This window comes from Triticum aestivum, chromosome 2B (assembly GCF_018294505.1).
Source record: "Triticum aestivum cultivar Chinese Spring chromosome 2B, IWGSC CS RefSeq v2.1, whole genome shotgun sequence".
Taxonomy (NCBI): domain Eukaryota; kingdom Viridiplantae; phylum Streptophyta; class Magnoliopsida; order Poales; family Poaceae; genus Triticum; species Triticum aestivum.
Window position 1 is genome coordinate 796,225,755 of NC_057798.1, and position 21,961 is coordinate 796,247,715.

The following is a 21,961-nucleotide window of genomic DNA, read 5'->3' on the forward strand; positions in this document are numbered from 1 at the left end:
AGCGGCGGAGAGAGGGGGCGCAGGTGAGGTGGTTGCTGGCGGGCCAGGAGGACGTGCAGGTGAGCAGCGCCCGCGCTTCGTGCGGAGGGGAAGAAGAGCAGGGGAAGTCAACGCACAGATCGGAACAGCTGCTCGCTGGATCATACGGTTGGGACTGGACCGACCGAACCGTTTGGGCCGGTGCACCGGCGCCTAGCGTCGCCCATGCTTAAAGGGACGTGCATGTGGGTTAATAAATTAACCGGGATCCATTCCAAGCCAACTGGAGTATCTCAGTACATGTGAGCGGTCAAAGTGTATCTAGCAGAGTATCTCGATTCAATTGGACACATTGCACTTTTAGACGATGATGCAACCTCTCTGCTTACTGCTTTATAGATGGGCTCTCACTAATAACAGGGTTATCCCCGCAAAAAAGAAAAATAATAATCTCTCCTATCCAAAAAGTCGTGGCTTTAGTTCAAATTTTTTGAACTAAAACTGAACTAAAGCCACACCACTTTTTTTGGGTTTAGAGGGAGTAACATGGGACGCGCTTGGTAGGCTGCATATACCTCTGCCAGGCCCGCGCGGTAAGAAAATGACCCGTTTGGTTACCCATATTCACTGCTAAGCCTGCATAGCACAAGGATTAAAGCATATTTGGGCCTGCACCCAGAGGAGCGCTCAAATCGTCCATTTTTGTGGAGCCAGGCCCGCGCGATGCAACCCTAGGCACGTAGGTGTGAGCGGTTGCACGCGTCGGTGCGGTCCCGAGAAGTCGCGTTGTTTCTAGATGCGTCGTCATAAATTACCCTCATCTCCCTTCCCCACTGCTCTCTCCCCTCTTCCCCACTCACACCGGCGGCGGCGGCCACCTGAGCTCTGCTGCGACTGGATCCAAGACGACGGCGACCACCGGAGCGACTGCAGACCTCCACCGGAGCACATCGGCCATGGCGGTAAGTCCTAGTCCACTCTGTAGATTCACTGCTTTCGACTCGGGCTAGATTAGATTAGAGCACGTGATTGAAGAATTAGGGAGGGGACTGATGAACTCATCGGGGGTGGAGGATTGACATCAATCAATTATGCATCGACGGCAGCTAGAGTTCATAGGTTATTTTTCAATTACATCGGGGGTGGGAATTGGGGTACAAACTTTCTTGCCTAGCCGCGGCAACCCTGGAGTCGCGTCGAGCGGCGGGGGGGGGGGGGTGTATTTTTGTTTGCTTATTTGTGTTTATCGCGACAAGAATTTTCAAACAAGACCAATCCTGAATACATTTTGACAACTTCTAAAAAAAATCGAGTTCATAATATTGAAACTTGATAGTAATAACATTAAGTTTACCAAGTTTCATATGATTGAAGATTTTTAGGGTTATAGGATTTGGACTCAGGACTTTAGGGCTTAGGTTTTAAGTTTTAGTATTTGAAACTTGCTAACTTATCATCGTTCCTATCAAGTTTTAGTAGTTGAAACTTGCTTGACCGCTTGATTTATTCCGTGATCCGCAAAGTTGTTGGATTTCGCATGAGGGCACACCAAGTTTTAGGTTTAAGTTTCTGAAACTTGCAACTTTGCGGTTTGCTAGAGCATGAGGGCGCACTTGCGTCATGGGCGGCGGCTTGTGGTTTTCTTAACTTTTGATAAACTTGAATTTTCTGCATGTTCAAATTATAGATATATGTATGCATCGCTTGATCCATAGGTTGAGGATGTTTCCCTACTTTTTTCCGTTCGTAGGTTTAGGATTTTGGCGAGGGCATATACGTAGAGCCCTCTCGCTGACGAGACGAAATCGGGTCAGTGGAGGATTGGAGGGCCGCTGCCACCGAGAAACCTCCGCGGCGCGAAAAGATCAACGGACCAGGAAAGCGAATTTGACCAGCTAGCAGGCGAGGCGATCGTGTATAGTACTCATCTTCTCGATGGATCGAATGATTGGGTCTCATGCATGCTCCGTCCTCCTCGATCTACATCTACATCTAGATTGGATATTTTCTTTGTGGCTCGCAGACCGCACACCGACGTCATGGTCATCTCATCCACATCCACTGGGTGGCCCGCGCGGCTGATTTTTGGATGCCGATAACCCTGCCACCGATGCCGATTTCATAGCCTTTCCATCCATGATTCCCGTCCTTCCCAGTTGCAGCGCCGAGAGAACCTTTTCCTTTCTCTCTTTTGCGCGGAGACCATGGAGGGGACTCGAGAAAGATCGATGGGTAGTTTTTTTTTTTTTTTTGAGGGAAGATCGATGGGTAGTTGATACCCACGCGCGCACGCATCATAGTATCTCAAAAAAAAATTGAGTTAGTTGCAAGCATGCATGCATGGCACCCACCGTTAGATATTGCTACACCACAAGCGGTCACTGCACTTGCGATGTGGATTGATCAATTCGCAAGATATGCGGACCTCCTTCCAAAATACAAGGTGTGTTAGCTTTTTCAAAAGTCAAATGTATGCATGTTTGACCAAATTTTTGGAAAAGATATTAATATCCACAATATCAAATTTGTATCATTCGATCCATCATGAAAATTATTTTATAGCCAGTCTAGATGCACCCCTGCTACACCCACGACTGGAAACATAGCAAAACAAATCAAGAAAAATCTAAAACTTTGTAGCTTCAACTATGACCAAATGTTTTAGGTGCTTGCAAAATTTGGTGGCCAAATGACATCCGAGGAGCTTTGTAAAAAAAAATGTTTGTGCTCAAATGTATGTACACTGTTTGAGTAGAATTTGTATTTCGTACGTACACCATTTGTTCATAATCAATGCCCCAAAGTTTAGATTATTTTTCGGTTTGTATTATTTGTTTTGATTGTATTGTTCATCCTCGGGTGCACCGAACTTGGGTGTAGCCACCACTTTCCCGGGGCCCTAGGTACGTAGGCAACATAGGCTCGAGTTTGTAAGCTCATGTGTTCGATCATTGTGTTGTTTGATGAATGTTATTGTGCAATTGCATCTGCAAACCATTGCATCACTAGTAGAAAACAGAGCTTTCGTTCGGGCTAGATAAGCCCATTAGTCTCGGTTCGTGAGGCCAGGGGGCCTGCCGGGCCTCGTGGGGGCATTGGTCCCGGTTCGTCTGGCCCCTTTGGTCCTGGTTGGTGGGACTAACCGGGACTAATGGGCCTCGCTCCTGGCCCGCCACCATTGGTCCTGGTTGGTGGCTTGAACCGGGACCAAAGGGTGGTCTTTAGTCCCGGTTCAGGCCATGAACCGGGACCAATGATGTGCCTATATATACCCCCTCACCGGCGAGCAGAGCACACTGCTCTGTTTTTTCTGGCCGGCGAGGGGAGGGATTTGTGGTGCTCTAGCTCACCTCCTATGCACACGAGGTGTTCGATGGAATGCCCGAGCCACACTACTTAAGCTTTCTCCTCTCCAAGCTCGACCTCCAAACTTTATTTTCCTCAATATTTGTCTAGATTTAGCGGTTCATCACGTCCCGTCCCCGTCTTCACCGTCGTCGATCGCCCGCGCCGATCTCGTCGCCGGCACCACTGTGGTGAGCCTCTTGTTCTTATCTTCTTTTTGAAAGGAAAAAAAATCTTACTTGTATGTTTAGATAGATACTTGTATAATTTTCTTACTTTTATTATTGCTTCTTATTGTATAGTGCGATGGTTTTGATATCCGCCCCCGTCGGCCCTCGTCCTGTCTATGATTCGGATGTGGTATATATATTATCTTTATAACTATTTGGTTCATTTATTGTTTAAGACAATCATGCCGACCAACGTGATATAGATTTTATTTATCTAGGAGGTATGTGAACCGGAAATTCCAACCGACCCTATTGTCGAGAGGTTAAATTTAGTTGAAGAAGAAAACAATTTCTTGAAGGAAAAAATAAAAAATTGAGGAGGAGAAGATGATATTGGAGTTGCATGTTGCGGATGTCGTCGATGATCACAAGATCAAGATGGATGCAATGCGCTTGAAGATTAGAAATATTAGAAAATATGCCATTCATACTGAGGCTTGGTATCATTATGTCGTTGGATCAATTGTTACCTTGGTTGCGATTATGATCGCATTTGTTTTCGCATTGAAATGTTTTACATAGTTTCAATGTATGGTTTAATTAATTAGATGCTCTGGAGAGCTATATGTTGTTCAATGAGAACTATGTATGTACTTTGGTTTTAATGTGATGATGAACTTCTATTAATTTGGTCACTTAATTATCTATTCATGATGTTCTGTAATGGATTTTGACACACTTAATTATATATAATGCACGCAGATGAACAGGCAATGGATGTACGCTGACAGACACACCTCCGAGTACATTAAGGGCGTGCATAATATTCTCGAAGTGGCTGAGGCAAACAAGCAGAATGGTTTTATGTGTTGTTCATGCCCTATATGTGGGAATATGAAGTCTTACTCTGACTCGAAAACCTTTCACGCCCACATGCTTTATAAGGGTTTCATGCCACACTATAATGTTTGGACCAAGAACGGAGAAATAGGGGTTATGATGGAAGACAGCGAAGAAGAAGAGGACGATGACAACTATGTGCCCCCTGAATACAGTGATGCTGCAACGGGGGAAGTTGTTGAAGATCAAGAGGAACCAGACAATGTGCCCGATGATGATCTCCGCCCGGTCATTGTTGATGCAAGGAGACAGTGCGAAAGTCAAAAGGAGAAGCTCAAGTTCGATCGCATGTTAGAGGATCACAAAAAAAGGTTTGTACCCCAATTGCGAAGATGGCAACACAAAGTTCGGTACCGTACTGGAATTGCTGTAGTGGAAGGCAGAGAATGGTGTGCCTGACAAAGGATTTGAGAAGCTACTGAAAATATTGAAGAAGAAGCTTCTAAAGGATAACGAATTGCCCGACAGTACGTATGCAGCAAAGAAGGTTGTATGCCCTCTAGGATTGGAGGTGCAGAAGATACATGCATGCCCTAACAACTGCATCATGTACCGTGGTGCATACGAGGATTTGAACGCATGCCCGGTATGCGGTGCATTGCAGTATAAGATCAGACGAGATGACCCTGGTGATGTTGACGACGAGCGCCTCCGGAAGAGGGTTCCTGCCAAGGTGATGTGGTATGCGCCTATAATACCACGGTTGTCAAAACTGCATTCCTGAATTGATTTCTGGAAGAAGAGTTGTATATGATGCAGCCAGAAGGTTTTGTCGATCCAAAGGATGCTAACAAAGTGTGCAAGCTCCAGCGATCCATTTATGGACTGGTGCAAGCCTCTCGGAGTTGGAATAAACGCTTTGATAGTGTGATCAAAGAATATGGTTTTATACAGACTTTTGGAGAAGCCTGTATTTACAAGAAAGTGAGTGGGAGCTCTGTAGCATTTCTAATATTATATGTGGACGACATATTATTGATTGGAAATGATATAGAATTTCTGGATAGCATAAAAGGATACTTGAATAAAAGTTTTTCAATGAAAGACCTCGGTGAAGCTGCTTATTATTGGGCATCAAGATCTATAGAGATAGACCAAGACGCTTAATTGGACTTTCACAAAGTACATACCTTGATAAAGTTTTGAAGAAGTTCAAAATGGATCAAGCTAAGAAAGGGTTCTTGCCTATAATACAAGGTGTGAAATTGAGTCAGACTCAATGCCCGACCACAGCAGAAGATAGAGAGAAAATGAAAGAAGTTCCATATGCTTCAGCCATAGGCTCTATCATGTATGCAATGATGTGTATCAGACCTGATGTGTGCCTTGCTGTTAGTTTAGTAGGGAGGTACCAAAGTAATCCAGGAGTGGATCACTGGACAGCGGTCAAGAACATCCTAAAATACCTGAAAAGGACTAAGGATATGTTTCTCGTTTATGGAGGTGACAAAGAGCTAGTCATAAATGGTTACGTCGATGCAAGCTTTGACACTGATCCGGACGATTCTAAATCGCAAACCGGATACGTGTTTATATTGAACGGTGGAGCTGTCAGTTGGTGTAGTTCTAAACAAAGCGTCGTGGCGGGATCTACATGTGAAGCGGAGTACATAGCCGCTTCAGAAGCAGCAAATGAAGAAGTCTAGATGAAGGAGTTCATATCCGATCTAGGTGTCATACCTAGTGCATCGGGTCCAATGAAAATCTTTTGTGACAATACTGGTGCAATTGCCTTGGCAAAGGAATCCAGATTTCACAAGAGAACCAAGCATATCAAGAGACGCTTCAATTCCATCCGGGACCAAGTCTAGGTGGGAGACATAGAGATTTGCAAGATACATACGGATCTGAATGTTGCAGACCCGTTGACTAAGCCTCTTCCACGAGCAAAACATGATCAACACCAAGGCTCCATGGGTGTTAGAATCATTACTGTGTAATCTATATTATTGACTCTAGTGCAAGTGGGGAGACTGAAGGAAATATGCCCTGGAGGCAATAATAAAGTTATTATTTATTTCCTCGTATCATGATAAATTTTTATTATTCATGCTAGAATTGTATTACCCGGAAACATAATACATGTGTGAATATATAGACAACCATAGTGTCACAAGTATGCCTCTACTTGACTAGCTCGTGAATCAAAGATGGTTAAGTTTCCTAACCATGGACATGAGATGTCATTTGATTAACGCGATCACATCATTAGGAGAATGATGTGATTGACTTGACCCATTCCGTTAGCTTAGCACTTGATCGTTTAGTATGTTGCTATTGCTTTCTTCATGACTTATACATGTTCCTATGACTATGAGATTATGTAACTCCCGCTTACCGAAGGAACACTTTGTGTGCTACCAAACGTCACAAAGTAACTGGGTGATTATAAAGGTGATCTACAGGTGTCTCCAAAGGTACTTGTTGAGTTGACGTATTTCGAGATTAGGATTTGTCACTCCGATTGTCGGAGAGGTATCTCTGGGCCCTCTCGGTAATGCACATCACTATAAGCCTTGCAAACTCCGGGAGGTTATCGGAACCCCCCGGGAGGTATATGGGCCTTAACGAGCTTTAGTGGAAAGGAGGGGAAAGGAGCAAGGGAGGGCCCCCCCCCCCCAAGCCCAATCCGAATTTGGAGGGGGTCGCCCCCCCCCCCTTCCTTCCTCCCTCCTTCCTCTTCCTTCACTCTCCCTCTCCAAATAGGAAAAGGAGGAGTCCTACTCCCGGTGGGAGTAGGACTCCCCCCTTGGGCGCGCCTCATCCCCTTGGCCGCCCCCCTCCTCCACTCCTTTATATACGGGGGAGGGGGGCACCCCATAGACACAACAATTGATCATTGATCTCTTAGCCGTGTGCGGTGCCCCCCTCCACCATAGTCCTCCTTGATAATATCGTAGCGGTGCTTGGGCGAAGCCCTGCGTTGGTAGAACATCATCATCGTCACCATGCCGTCGTGCTGACGGAACTCTCCCTCAAAGCTTGGCTGGATCGGAGTTCGAGGGACGTCATCGAGCTGAACGTGTGCAAGAACTCGGAGGTGCCGTGCGTTTGGTACTTGATCGGTCGGATCGTGAAGACGTACGACTACATCAACCGCGTTGTGCTAACGCTTCCGCTTTTGGTCTACGAGGGTACGTGGACACACTCTCCCCTCTTGTTGCTATGCATCACCATGATCTTGCGTGCGTAGGATTTTTTTTGAAATTACTACGTTCCCCAACAGACTTATGGCCTACCTTTTCTATAGTGATAGCCGATGGCTCTTTAGGCATCATGGCAAGCATGGAAAATTTGATCCTATAGATATCTAGAGTTCCCTCACAATAATCTTTGAACATGGCCATTAAGTCTAACTTAACGAAATCCCGAAAGTGCTGGTAGAAAAGGAAGGGAATCCCATTTGGCATGACCCCATCAGCATATTATTCAAAGACCGCTTAACCTCTTCTTCGGGAAAAAGGAGCATCAAGCATCCTATTCTCCTCATTAGTTAGGGCTCAGCATCTTGGAAAAGGTCATTCGTTGTTGAGAAACCTATTATATCTTCTTTACTAAATAACTTTGTGTAATAGTCTAGTGCTACTAAAAGCATATTGTTAGTTTTAATAATAGGACCACTAGGGCCTTGGAGAGTATGAACCAGCATCTTCCTCCTCCTCTGGTTAGCTAGTGCACAGAAGTAAGTAGTGTTCTTATCACCCTCCTTGATATCCCTATCTCTGGATCTTTGTCTAGCCTTAGTTTCTTCTTTAACCAAATTTTGTTCATACAACAACAACAACAACAACAACAACCGTTAGTCCCAAACAAGTTGGGGTAGGCTAGAGGTGAAACCCATAAGATCTTGTGACCAACTCATGGTTCGGGAACATGGATAGCAAGCTTCCACGCACCCCTGTACCTAGCTAGTTCTCTGGTGATACTCCAATCCTTCAGATCTCTCTTTACGGACTCCTCCCATGTCAAATTCGGTCTACCCCAAACCTCTCTTGACATTCTCTGCACGATTTAGCCGTCCACTATGCTTTAACCTAATTTTGTTCATCCCTAACCTATATGTTTCAATCTATCCAACTCCTCAGGAGAGAGTGCAATAGTTTCAGCTTTGATGTCAAGACTATCATACTCCAACGTCATATCCTTCTTGAGGTTTCTAAGTCCATCCTCTATGTTGCAACTCCAACCTTTAATGGCTTTTCTAATATTCCTAATTTTACTTCTCTAGGTGGTGATTAGAACTTTTACCACTCACAGGTTTGTTCTAGGCATTTGTAACTACAGTTCTAAAGTCTCTCTCAATAGCCACCATATTTCATATATAACTTGAACTTTTTGGTAGATGACCCACACTAGAATCCCAGAAGATGGGGGTGTTGTGACTGTCCAGTCTAGGCAAAGCTTGTACGGTAGCTAAAGGAAAGAGGGAATCAAGCTCAAATACTCCTTCCAATAGCAAGGAAAAAAGATCAAAGACAACACTCCAAATATAATGGGAGTTTTGGTTGCTAGGAAATGCACCACTCCGGACCAATTAATGCAACAGCATGTTCAATATTGTGCGCGAAATAAATGTTCTATAATTCTCCGCTAGAAGTTTCATTTCGTTGGGACTTGAACGACTAGAAATTAGTGGTGTGAAAGGAGATACTCCACCGCCTTTGCTAATGTTGAGCTAATACACAAGAGGGAGATGAATTTCGATGGAACTCGCACCTAGCAATTCTTGATTATGTTGATGTATTACGAGTGTAAATTACGGGCCTAGATGTCTGTTTTTAGGAAAACAACAAAAAAATGCTTGTATTGTCGTTTTTGCCTGGTCTAAACGGTTGTTTTGGTACTTGCACCCATAAAATAATTAACCGGTCAAACGCTACCAGTCTCGATCAAATGAACATTGATACTGCAAGAATAACTATCCTACCTATGAGATAGTGCTTAGCCCTATATGGAATCTACATGGCAAACTATCAAAGTCAAATCAAGTCACCGAAAGTCTAAGAAACTAGCCATGGTCAACAAATCAAAGAAGACGTACCTAAATAAAAGGTAAAAAAAAGCTTCAAGGCCCATGAGAAAGAAGCCCATTAGGTGGTAGTCATGTGGGCCCAAGAGGACCATGCAACAGCACCTCCTCCTTCCAAATCCGCCATGGAGGCATGGACGCAACAAGGGGGAGGGGGAGGGGTGTTAGCGCGATCATTCTCTGTAAGAGTCGTCATCACCATGTTATCGACAACGACTGACCGTGATTTAGAATGACAAGGTGATATTAGGCTTATGTTCGAAAATATTGTTGATTGCATGGCATAGCATGCATGTGTGGCGGTCTAATCTTCGGAGCGGTTCTCCTCCACCTTGATTCCTGTTTAGTCACATGCCTTCGAACACTTGATCTAAACGCGTTTATATTTCTTTACCGGGGAGGGGGTACTTCGTAAACATTCCAATATGCGTATTCTTTGTTATTTCATAATTGTGCGTAACAAGGCGGTGCGATCGACGAAGGCGACGGGCGCACTGTTACTTGTGACAGAAAGAACAAAGGCGAAAAATATCTTCTCGAGGAGCACAGAGCAAGTTGCTTGACACAACACATGACAGGCGGGCCCGGGGCTATTCCATGGACTACTGTAGAGCGGGGGCCGGGATCGAGCGGGCGGGCAGCGACATGCCACCCCACCCCACCCCACCCCACGCAGCGGCTAGCTAGCTAGCGGATGGATGGATGGATGGATGGGGCGTGTGGTGTCTGTCGATGGACGATGCCGCGCGCCCGACGAAAGCTATGGCGGCCTTTTCGTTGGGCGAAAGCAACGGAACGGAAATCTTATCGGCACCGCCGCGGGGACGGATGTGTCGCCTCGCCTCGACTCGCCTATCCGTCTGCCTGCCGTCCTCCATCCATCCATCCATCCATCCATCGGCGATCGATCGATCGATCCATCGGCGGTGCTGTGCCCATCCTCCATCCTGGCTGACAAACACGTCCAAGCGGCTGGCTAGCTACTTGCCCGCTTGCGCGTGCGTGCGTGCATGTAGGCCAACCGCGTCATCTTATCTCCCTCCCATCATTGCCTCCTCCTCCCCCTCCTCCTCCTGATCCATCCAGCTGCTCGTCCGGTGGCGCGTCCCGTCTCCTCCAGCTCCCCCCTTCCTTTTCCGGTGGTGCCCGCGCCGGAGGGAGCTTCGCTCGGCGCTCGGCCGGAGGTGACCGATACTGTTCGTGAATGATCAGGGCGAGGGCGGCTGGTTTTCACGCCTGAGCGACCTCGGGGGAAGCGGTGATCCATGCATGGATGGCAAAGACCTCATCGCACCGTCCGACCTGCCGCCATTCTACGGCCAGCAGCAGCCGCAGCAGCACCTCCGCATGCTCGGCGGCACCGGCGGCGGCGGGGGGCAGCATAGCCCGTCCTCGCTCGCCGGGATGCACTCCGTCATCCGCCCCATGCCCAACATGAGCATGAGCCCCACCGCCATCCTCCAGTCCATCGGCGGCGGCGGCGCCTCCTCCCTCGCCGCCATGCAGTTCAGCATGGACAACGCCACATCCCCTTCCTCCATGCTGCAGCACAACAGCATGGGCGGCGGCTCCGTCTCCGGCTCGGGGGGGACGATGCCGGTCGCCAGCCCGCCGCCGGAGCCCGTCAAGCGGAAGCGGGGCAGGCCGCGCAAGTACGGGCCCGACGGCGCCATGAAGCACCACATGTCCTCGTCGTCGGCGCAACAGCAGCAGCATCAGCATCATCAGATGATGGGCGCGCCGCAGCAGAGGATGGGGTCGATGGCCGGACAGGGCATGGCGGGCGGAATCGACGACGCGGCCCAGAAGAAGAAGCGCGGCCGGCCGCCGGGCACCGGGAAGAAGCTCTCCTCCCCAACCAGTAAACCCTCCGGTCAGTATATATATATACACACCCAATTCTGAATTTCATTTATTTTTTGTAAACTCTGAATAGTATTATATATACACTGTCCAACTCAAGGCGATTAAATTCAGATTTTTACCAAATTCCAGTCTGCTGCCTGCCAATTGTCAAAAGAATATCTGTAATGTTGATTTTTGGTGATTTTAACAGAGTATCACCTAGCTCAATTTTCTTATCAGTTGCTGCCATCTTAGAAATCATTTGTTCTAGTAGGCTGCTGGTTTTTATGCAAAGTTTTCCTGACACTCTGAAGTCTGATTTGGGCTTGGAGACGTAGCAAAAAAAAAAAAAAAAAAACTTGAACTGTCACAGCATAGCCTGAAGTTCACTGAAATCACAATGAAGAAAATTAATTCCTCTGAAAATCGCTATTTTGTCCAGGCAATGCGTTCCCCGGTTCAGCTGGAACGAGCTTCACTCCCCACATCATCACAGCATCTCCTTCAGAGGTATGCACACAATGCAAACTGTAACATACCCACCAGAATTCCCCAACAAATTCCTCTGTTATCCTGTTGCAGCTCACTGAACTGACAGACAGAACCGTAACAATCGTTTTGACAGGATGTCGCGGGCAAGATCGCGGCATTCGCGAGCCAGTCGCCGAGGGCGGTGTGCGTGCTCTCGGCGATGGGGTCTGTCTCCAGGGCCGTCCTCCGCCACCCGGCAGATCATCCTCCTTCCTACAACAATTCTGCCATTTACGAGGTAGGCGACCAACCTACATACGGTTAGGGAACAAATCAAAGAACTGATGCACCTGAGACCTGTATGTAACCCTCCATGATGGGCATTTGTTTTGTAGGGTTTGTATGAAATCTTGAGTTTATCCGGCTCTTACAATCTGAACGAGGGCCAGCAAAATCAAACCGACGGGATCAGCGTCACGCTCTGCAGCCAGGAGAGGCATATCATTGGAGGTGTTCTGGGTGGAGCATTGGTAGCTGCCAGTACTGTGCAGGTAACAGCAGTCTACCAGACTTCAACTGAAAAGATACACCCATGTGACCCATCTAACAGCATCTACTTTATTTTGTTCCTAATAAACAGATAGGGGTATCATACAGCATAGAAGTTAATAATTCTGTTTGGCATGTGCAGGTGGTACTAGGGACTTTTGTGCAAGCAGGGTCCAAATCAAAGTCCAAGAAAGCCGCGAAACCGCCGGCCTTTGGTCCCGACTCGCTCACCGGCGCTGGGCCAGACGTGGCGTCGCCCAGCTCAGGACATAACCAAAACCTAACGTCGCCGCCCTCCGTTGTATCGACGGGAGGGTGGCCTGGCTCTGGGATATTTGACACGAGAAGTTCCAGCATTGATATCAACTCTTCTAGAGGATAGCTCATATTTGTCGACACTTCCATCTCTCGAGAGATTTTTCTGTTCCCAAAAAGAATACCAAATGTATACTTTGAAATAGCCCATTCGGTTTTTGAGATCATTCTTAGAGATTACTCTCCAGGCTGTGTTTTGTTGCATCAATATATTTTGTTTGTAATTTTGGGGAAATTATTTCACCGTGTAGAAAACAGAGTAGCATACAACAGACTGGGGTTACTCTTGATAGAGCAAGTGTACACACACATACAGTAGCGAAAAGAACAAATGACACATACACATGACACGCCGCCGCATGATCTTCCCTGGAGATACCTCAAACCTCCAACAGCTTCTTGATGTCATTCTGCGAAAGGCGAAAACATTCAGCAGATGAATTACCATGCTGGTGGAGACGAACAATATGGAATATGAACTGTTGAGTTAGAGCATCACCTCAATGCCGAGTGGGGACCAGGTCGGTGCGTATCGGTTCATGACGTGCCCCTCTTTGTCAACTAGAAACTTGGTGAAGTTCCATTTGATACGCTCTCCAAATAGACCGCCTCTCTCTGATTTCAAGAACTTGTACAGCAGGGCAGCATTGTTGCCATTCACGTCGACCTGTTGCCAACTCAGAAATGTTTAGATCGAAAATAAATGCATTTGTGTTTGGAAGCTATCACACACACACAGAAAATAGAAAGGCATTTTTTCCGCTGGATAAACCTTGCGAAAAATAGGAAACTCTGCTTGGAAGCGATTGCAAGCAAACTCCACAATCTTCTCATCACTATCTGGTTCCTGCCCGGCAAACTGATTGCAAGGGAACGCCAATATCTCCAATCCTGATCGCAGCAGAAAGCATTTCAAAGATAAATGAAGATTGAAGACAAAAGTATACTGCAAGTTATTTGGCCTGCACAATGGCACATCTTGTCATACAATTTATTTATGATTCACCGTAAAGAGTATAAGCCTAACATAAAATGTGTATTTCTCTTCTACCGCTATTTAGCCCCAACGTTGACTCCAGTCTCCAATCTGAAAACTAGCTCAACTTGAATAGTGGATCCAAACACAGAACGGTTTCTGTAATCTCTGTTTGATGGGAAGCAAACTGTTGACCAGGTTCAACTTCTAGGGACTTTGTCTTATGAAAGGATGAAAATACGACTTAAAAAAAATTCAGTCATAGTATAAGCCTCTACCTGAGAAGCCATGCTCTTGAGCAGCTAGCTACGGGTGAAGTTCCACAGCTTGTCTAGTAAGCAGGTGAAGTGTATTCTTTATGCACACATTATGACCAAGAGAAACTACTCAGGTGCCATATCTGTTGTGTTGATTGAATTGCATCTGCTATGAGTTTGCAGGGGTTATGACTTATGAGTAATGGCGCATATAAGGTCTTTATGAAACATTTACTCAATTTGGGTTAATAGTAAAGCCAAAGCCAATGGCTTGTTCTCTAAAAAAATGGAACATTCCCCATGACATATAAAGGTGATGCATCGAAGAGCTTCAAGCATTACCCACAATGAGATATACAACCAAACCATTTTAATGGACATAAATCACATCATTTATAACATATATTGTGTTCAGTTTCAGCACAAACAGCGAATGCTCAATCAGGAAACAATGGTTAAGAGCAATACAGAGTACCTAATCAGTCAGAGCTACTGCGATTAGTGGATTTGGCATCTGCAAAGCTATAGAAAACAAGTACCTTTCTCCCTGTATTTCTCATAGAGTTGGCCCAGCTCCGTGTAGTTGGAATTTGCCAGACCACTGCAAGAATATCAACTCAGTTGTTAAACACAGATTCAAACAGGAGAAGGATTTCAAACTAAAACTGCTAAAGACGCTACCATCGAGATGCGACATTCACAATAAGCAGGACTTTCCCCTTGTATCTGCTGAGCTCCACATCATTTCCTCTCACATCCTGCAGAGTAATCCCACCGAGTGTTTCAGTTAGAAGGATGACATGGAACTGTACATGAATAAAAACAAACTGACAAACTGAATAATTAATTATCTTCTTGTTCGCAAGCAAATCATCCACAAGAATATACGATGGATGAACACTCGTGTGGGGGGGGGGGGGGGGGGGGGAGGGAGGGATAGGAGGTGGACCTTAACAACGAAGTCATGGACGGAGCCACCAAGCTTGGAAGATGACTCTGCTGCGCCCATCTTTGCTTTTGGCAATACTGTAATGTTTCCACTTGAGAAAGGATTGGAGAAGAAAGAGTTAAGCGGCAGCACTCTGAAGAACTTGTGACAAGTGGCAAGCACCTGCCCTGAGATTTATTTGTGCATCTCAGGAAGTCTCAGAATGTCTTGGAATTCCTCATTATTTTTTGCAGTCCATATGGTGTCCACAGATTCTAATGACAGCCACACAAATTGCAACGCATTATATTCGAATGGGCTATTCCTGAATCGAAAATATTAATGGCAGAGAATGCTACAATGAGAAGTAGACAAAATATTTTGGGCCTACAATACACCAGCTACTACAATGACTTGCTTTTGGACATTCTTTGAATGGAGAGCTTTTAAAACTACTGTTAGAATGCAAATGAAAGGGGAAGAAAACAGTGTTACTCCACCAGTTCGGGCAAATGTAGAGTCATAGGGAAACAGTTACAAAAGTCGAAACAATATCGGTCCAATAAAGGCATATTCGGAAAAAAATATCACGTCAAAATCACATGAACACAAAAATCAAGGATAATCAGCCAGCAGAAACCAGCCACAGAAATGCTTGTAGAAAGATGCAATTACCCAACTGGTTAGAAACACAGATGACCACAAAAACCATTCAAGCAGGGTACTGAACATTACACGAGAAGATATTTCATAAACGATCAGAGCATGCTTCCAAAACCTGGCAAGTCATGATAAGCTGTCAGCACATTATTCCCTTGGTCCAGCACCTAATACGATAGACAGACTCGAAGTCCTGAACGACGAACAGTCACAAATAACAACACGGCAAGTCGAGCTACAGCGACAGACATGGAGTAATTCTAGGGATTACAACGATAAGGCCACCAGATGGTAGCTTCTTCACAGCATACTGTCCGTCCTCGCTGGCAGCCGCCTGAAGAAGTTCACTGGCGTCGAAGGAAGCCTGTGTCGGAACCTTGGGTGCCTCATGGCATAGAACCCTCCCAATGCTGCAAGAACCTGGAGCGGTGTGACGTACAGCACTATCGCGGCTATGAAACAGAATAGCACAAATATTGCTGTGGCACGAGGATCCCTCCAACTAAGCAGTGCCTGAACTCTCTCCCCTTGGGTTGCGATATCACCGACAACAGTCTGTATCCTTCCAGCAACACTCCTCAGCCTATCATACCTCATCCTTACAACCTCTTGGCTCCGGCTTGTGGGGAATGTGTCAAACTCCTCATCGAGTTCATCTGGGTGAACAGCCTCTGCATGAGAGATCTTGGTGTTCATGTGTGGAGGGTAGCGAGGCCGGTAACGGTAGTTCCAGATCCCTATCAGGAACATGTACAGGAACACTGTGGGAAGTATGAGCTCTGGAAAGCACACCAGCATTATAAAGAGGATGTGAACTAGCACAGTGGTAATGGGGTTCTTCCATGCACAGACACCGCTGAACCACTTGCTGATGGCAAACAGGCCTGAGAAGACATTCATCAGCCTGAAGAAGTTTGCTTTGCTTCTCCTCATGCTCCACAAGTGAGAGTCAAAATCTGACATGTACTCAACAACTTCCTTTCTCAGAGGTGGCTCCATACGGCTGAGACGGGCAGCCACGATCTGGACAGCTTGGTGGCGGAGCATGTCAACCTGAAGCACTGGTATTGGGCGTGCATAGTGCATCTTCGGCAGCAAAGGTCGGGAGTACAGGTATAGCATGTTGACCAATGACGTTGAGGAAAATCGTATGGCTAGGTGCAGTTCACCCATCTTCTTCACCCCTGATGGGTGCAGAACCAGGAGCGGATATGAGTGGGTGTATACTCGGCCAGTTTCAAGTGTTGAAAGGCGAATTCGGACCTTGCCGATTTTCGCATCTTTACCACTGGATGGCTTGTCCCCATTCCTCTCTCCAAGCTGGCCATTGTCAAAAGCACCAATAGTCAGGACAGTTGCCGGATCATAGACCTCCCAAGTGTACTGTTCATTGAACTTGGGGTTTGGATTGTTCATGATAGTACGTGTTCGCACCCACTTTGACCCATACTTTGCAACACAATAGGTGTCTGATGAACCTTTTCCATCACGTGTCTTCATAGGAACAATCCCCTGTGCACCAAGGACTCCAAGCTCAAGCAGACCAATCGACGGCTTCCAGAGTTGCTTGGCTGTTGGTCTGAGGTCACTGCTGTAGTTTGTAGACTCATCCAGAACATGATATCCTCCATCAAGGCAGAGACGGAGATGGAGCCGACTAGAGAACTTCTCTCTCTTTAGTTGATCTACATCAACAAGTACAGGCTTCTCAAGATTAAACCACTTCCCATGGACAATGCGGTCATCAGCCCGCCTATCAATCATCGTCAATGGTATAATGATGCGGCCAAGCGTCTCATCCTTGTTAGGAGCTACACGATCTTCAAGCGACAGAATAAGGTGATCCTCGAAAGGTTCAGCAGCCACAAACATAAGGTCTTCATTCCAAAACGGGTTGAAGTTTCTAGCCTGAACAGGTTTTGTCCTCCCATGCTGATGCCCCACCTGTGCTCTGACAAAAACATCTGGATAGCGGGTCTTATCATGTATGAGAATATCTTGGGCCTCAATTATATTAACTCGCAGGTACCACAGTCTGGGTGCATGGTAAACTTTCGACTTCATGTGTGTTACGGCAGATGGATCCTCAAGTGTAGCAGCATCTGAATGCCATGCATCAGGAAATGCCTCGTCAGCTTGGGTGCCAATCCAAACCGCCAGCATCAGCTCACCCCTTGACTTGTCCCCATCCTTATGAACAAGCCGGTACCATTCTGGAGCCAGTGGACTGTCAGGGGGCACACGTACTGGCACATCATTCAGATCGAATCGCACCATGCCAACAAAATCATCCCTGACAAGATCTTTGTCTTTGACCAACACTTCAATGACAGAGGCCTGCATACGTTCTCTAGAGAAAGCAAAGACAGCATTCCACTCAGGGTTCCTCTGCTTCTCAAAGTGCTTAGTTATGCCCCTGTAGTTGCCAACTCTCACTTCCACAAAAGGATCCAGGCTCCCAGTGATGTCCATGTTAGGCAAGTCCCGTGCCTTGACCACACGCACAAACAGATACTGCATTCTCTCCACTAAGTCATAAGTACTAGCATGCTTCTCACCACCAATAACCCGACCACCAACAATCTGTCCACCACCGAGAAAGGGGCTGGTTTCCTTAAGTGCATAGTCCATGGGCTGCTGGGAGGCAGCTGAATACATCCTGACCATCTTGGGCTGTTGAGGTTGAGGTTTCATTTGCTCAACACCATACTTGGAGTTGGAGGGTTGCTCAGCAAAAGAGGCTGGAAGATGGCCATGGTGCTGATGATGCTGCACGTCCTTAGCTATGGTATGCAAGGTTCTCACTTCATCATGCCTGTGCTCCTGATGACGCTGAGAAGCATTCAGATTAGTACCGGTTATATCAGCAGCAATCTGCTCAGCTTGAGTTGGAGGAGTATTGTTCGAAACAGGGTCCATTGCAGGAAGAGGGTTGGAAGCCCTGATGGAGGGGTCATTTGTGATGTATACTTTGAGGCCCAATTCCCCCTTGACACGGGAGAACATCCCACGCTTCTCCAGTGGGTAGTGCATGATGACAGCATCGGTGAAGGGCACGAATGAGGTCCCAGCGATTCTGACCTTGCCAAGGAATGACCTGGAGCCTTCGACAGACTTGTGGATGTTGTAGACATATGCTTCAAGAGCGAGCTCGGGAAGATTTGTTGGGTCGGAGACGTTGAAGTAGAAGCGCTCGTTCCAGACGGGGTTCAGGTCCTTCTCCTTGATGGCCGTGCGGAACCGCTGACCATCAAAGGTAAGCTCGACGCAGGCGCTGGCAGAACCTTGCCCATCCTTGGGCATGAGGTCATGAGCGCTTGCGACCTCCACGCCCAGCTTATATGACGCCATTGCTTCTGGTGATGTTGTGATCTAGTGCTCTGTACTGCATACATGAAAGATGAGCACAGTTAGCGCTGCTGCAAATGGTACAAACTGCCTGTCACGGCCAAATAAGCACACATAAAAAGAAAAACAGAGTTAGATAGCACCATGGCAAATGCAGCAATTTATCTGGCACAACCAAATAAGCACACATATACAGAAAAGCAGTTAGGTAGCACCATGGCAGATGCTACAAATTTGAGTGTCACATCCAAATAAGAATAAAAACCAGGCTTAACAAGAAAAACTTATATGCAGCAGATCACTAAAGCGTCGCAATCGCACTCGCATAACCACCCACTCCATAGATCGCCCCTCATCTACAGAAGAACCGGTGTGTTCCAGCTCCGCAAAGGGTGCGGGAATTATTTCTATATGCATGAGATGAGAATCTCGACAGGAGCAGTCCACATCAAGCCTAGACATCCAGTCCACAGCACTAAACTAAATTTGCTTTCAAGCCAGCAAACAGCCTCTAACGCTGGCCTCAGGCAGACTGCGACGCGTCGGAGCTCACATCAGAGCTGAAGGCGACGTACGCACACAGATCTAACATGTGGATAATAAGCAGTATAAATAAATACTACTAGATAGATAAATAAAACAAAACAAGTGTCCGAATCAGGCAGCCACGACAAGCGCATCAACCTTTTTGGCGAACCCTTTGGCGAAAAGCCAGACTAGTTTATTGAATTAATCACGGAATCAAAGTCGATTCGTGGATTTAGCACGGCGGCGCCGCACCTAATGGATCCGCAGGCATATGCGGAAGGCCCGCCGGCGCTTTTACTTTCCGCCGCGCAGCGGAGCGTTAATAAACCCCCGAGAAACCCCGGGATTCGGCGCGCCGGCGGCGAGCGGAGACGGCGAATCGATGAGGGCCGGGGAGCGGGGAGGGCCGGGGCTCACCTCTGGAGCGGGGGACGCCCAGATCCGGGCGGATCTGGCCCAATGCCGCCGGAGGGCGCCGGCCGACGGAGCCCGCGAGCGCGCCTGGCGCCTCAGCACGCCGCCATGCTGTCCGTCGCCGGGCGGGGTGGCCGGGGGGGCGTACGGGAGGGCGGGCGGGCGGCCGGCGGAGGAGGGGATTCCGGGGGGCGGAGGGTGTGGGTGGGTTTTGCGTGGCGTGCGGGGGAAAGGTGGGAGCTTTGCGTTGGGTGTTGTGAGGGAGTGAGGAGCGTTGCGTGGAGTCAAGAGGAGAGCGGAGACGCGTGGGTGAGGCGTGGGTCGGTCGCCGTCCTCGTCCTCGTGCGCCGCGCCGCGTCGGTTTCGGGTTCGCCTCGGGCTCGTTGCGAGGCAATTTCTCGCTTCTTTCTGTGTTTGCCTCTCGTCGGAATTCGAAATAGCTGCGGGCCCGTTGGGTGTGACCTTGACCAACGGACGGCAGCTGGTGCGGTGATGACTCCGCTTTTACCGCCACAGCGCTACGCTGTGGTGTGTAGTGCTGCCTCCACAATTGGTCCAAGTTATCAAAGACTTGGTAAATCCGGCCCCTCAAACGCCACGGGCACTGATCGAACATCCCTCAAATGTTGCGCTGCACATCAATATACCATAAATTCCGATTCTTAAGCCCATGCAATCCATGCACGTCGGTCATACGATACAAATTGTTCGAATTCCAAAGTTTAAAATAAAGCAAAGAAAATCATAGTTCAACAAACCAGGCATGCGAAAATGAGATCAATGTCCGACCGTGACGGATGGCCTCAGACCACTGGTCGGGCGCCTGCTCCGAGCGGAATGCGTCGTGCTCCGGGCGGAATGCGTCCTGCTCTGCCTGCATCTGGACTGCCTCCTCCGTTTGCATCTGGGCCGCAGCCGGCCTCACCGCCTCGTACTTCCTACGGTCATTGATCTTCATCTTCTCGTCCGCAAGCCACTTTTTCGCATGCTCATCCAAGAGGGTTTCGTCCGCCAACATGATCCTTGCATCTTCCATGCCGTGCGAGTTGCAACATCTCCTTCTCAAGCTCTATGTCGCCAAATGTCTTGGTCTTCTCAAGTTTCCATTTGATCGTCGTTTGTTGCTTCTCCAACTCGTTCTTCTCCCTCTCAATTTTGAGCTTCTTCGCCGCCCTCTTCCAGTCCCACTTCATCCTTTCCTTTTGCGCATCCAACATGAGCTTGTACCTCTCCTCCTTCTTGTTCTCCCTCACCGAAAAAAATGCATGTGCATGTGGACGGCATTTTGGTAGCCGCGGCATCACGGACGGCACGTGCCTTCTCACGCTTGTTTCCCGTGACTTGGCGATTATCCTTTGGCACGATGGCTTTTTCAGTCGTCATGACAACATCGTCCAACCCAATTGATTGGTTGGAGCTTGAGCCATCATTCCTCTTCTTGCCGGACTTGAGATCGGCCACAAGTTGGTTCCACTTCGGCTTGCCACTCAATATGACCCAACAATGGCTAAAAGCAAATGATTTCTTCTCCACCTCGTGATACAAAGTGGCCGTCACCACCGTCTAGCAAACAACATATGTATGAGGACAAAAATGCAAACACAAGAAGCATATGCAAATGACAACAAGGTGAAGCAATTGAGCTTACGTGAGTTGCAACTCCCATCCCACTTTGAGGGCGTTTGGTCACTTGTGAATAGTAGCTAACGTCCTTGTTCACTTCCCCTTGAATGACCCCCTAAAGATGTTGGAGAGATGCCACATTGCGGGTGGTCATGATAGGATGGGGCTCCACATACTTCTGTTGTTCATGATACCCCTTCCAAATCTTCGTTCAATACGTGTTCCCCTTTTGCTCGGTGCCACCTATTGGATCTAACATTGTGGCCAACCAAGTTTTGACCAACAAGATGTCCTCAAATCTTGAGAATGCCGGACCTCTTGCCTTCGGCGTCTTGGTCTTCTTCTTCTTCTTGCTCGGATTGGAATTGGATGTTGTCGCAACTTCAAATGTGGTGGTGGCCTCCAATTCCTATTCCATTTCGATCAGATCTTCATTGTCATTGATCATGTTCGACAAGAACACCTCCTACATAATTATGGTTTACAAAGCATTCATCATGTGCGAAATGATCTAGTGGTCTATGCAAAAATATGATCGAACAGCAGCAAAGAAAATGCATTGACTCTTGTTCGGTCATTCCGTCGAACATGTCGAGGGCAGCTCGTGCCCGTGCTCATCCGCGC

The 21,961-nt window shown here is 47.4% G+C and overlaps 3 protein-coding genes across 3 annotated transcripts; 1 reads left to right on the forward strand and 2 right to left on the reverse strand.

Annotated features, from left to right (window-relative positions):
• The first annotated feature begins 10,344 nt into the window (after positions 1 to 10,344).
• On the forward strand, positions 10,345 to 12,838 carry LOC123047499 (AT-hook motif nuclear-localized protein 9). Its single transcript, XM_044471070.1, has 5 exons — positions 10,345 to 11,296; positions 11,711 to 11,778; positions 11,894 to 12,037; positions 12,135 to 12,290; positions 12,431 to 12,838. Exons 1-5 carry the CDS (start codon positions 10,693 to 10,695, stop codon positions 12,668 to 12,670), a joined length of 1,212 nt encoding a protein of 403 aa, XP_044327005.1. The 5' UTR covers positions 10,345 to 10,692; the 3' UTR covers positions 12,671 to 12,838.
• Positions 12,821 to 15,281, reverse strand: LOC123047500 (probable phospholipid hydroperoxide glutathione peroxidase). The gene is made up of 6 exons (XM_044471071.1): positions 14,786 to 15,281; positions 14,518 to 14,594; positions 14,376 to 14,437; positions 13,376 to 13,494; positions 13,103 to 13,270; positions 12,821 to 13,013 (listed from the first exon to the last, which is right to left on the reverse strand). The coding sequence occupies exons 1-6, from the start codon at positions 14,843 to 14,845 to the stop codon at positions 12,984 to 12,986; spliced, it is 516 nt and encodes a 171-aa protein (XP_044327006.1). The 5' UTR covers positions 14,846 to 15,281; the 3' UTR covers positions 12,821 to 12,983.
• Positions 15,282 to 15,489: 208 nt separating this feature from the next.
• LOC123047498 (FT-interacting protein 3) lies at positions 15,490 to 20,069 on the reverse strand. Its single transcript, XM_044471069.1, has 2 exons — positions 19,718 to 20,069; positions 15,490 to 18,809 (listed from the first exon to the last, which is right to left on the reverse strand). Exon 2 carries the CDS (start codon positions 18,773 to 18,775, stop codon positions 15,725 to 15,727), a length of 3,051 nt encoding a protein of 1,016 aa, XP_044327004.1. The 5' UTR covers positions 18,776 to 18,809; positions 19,718 to 20,069; the 3' UTR covers positions 15,490 to 15,724.
• Positions 20,070 to 21,961: the final 1,892 nt, after the last annotated feature.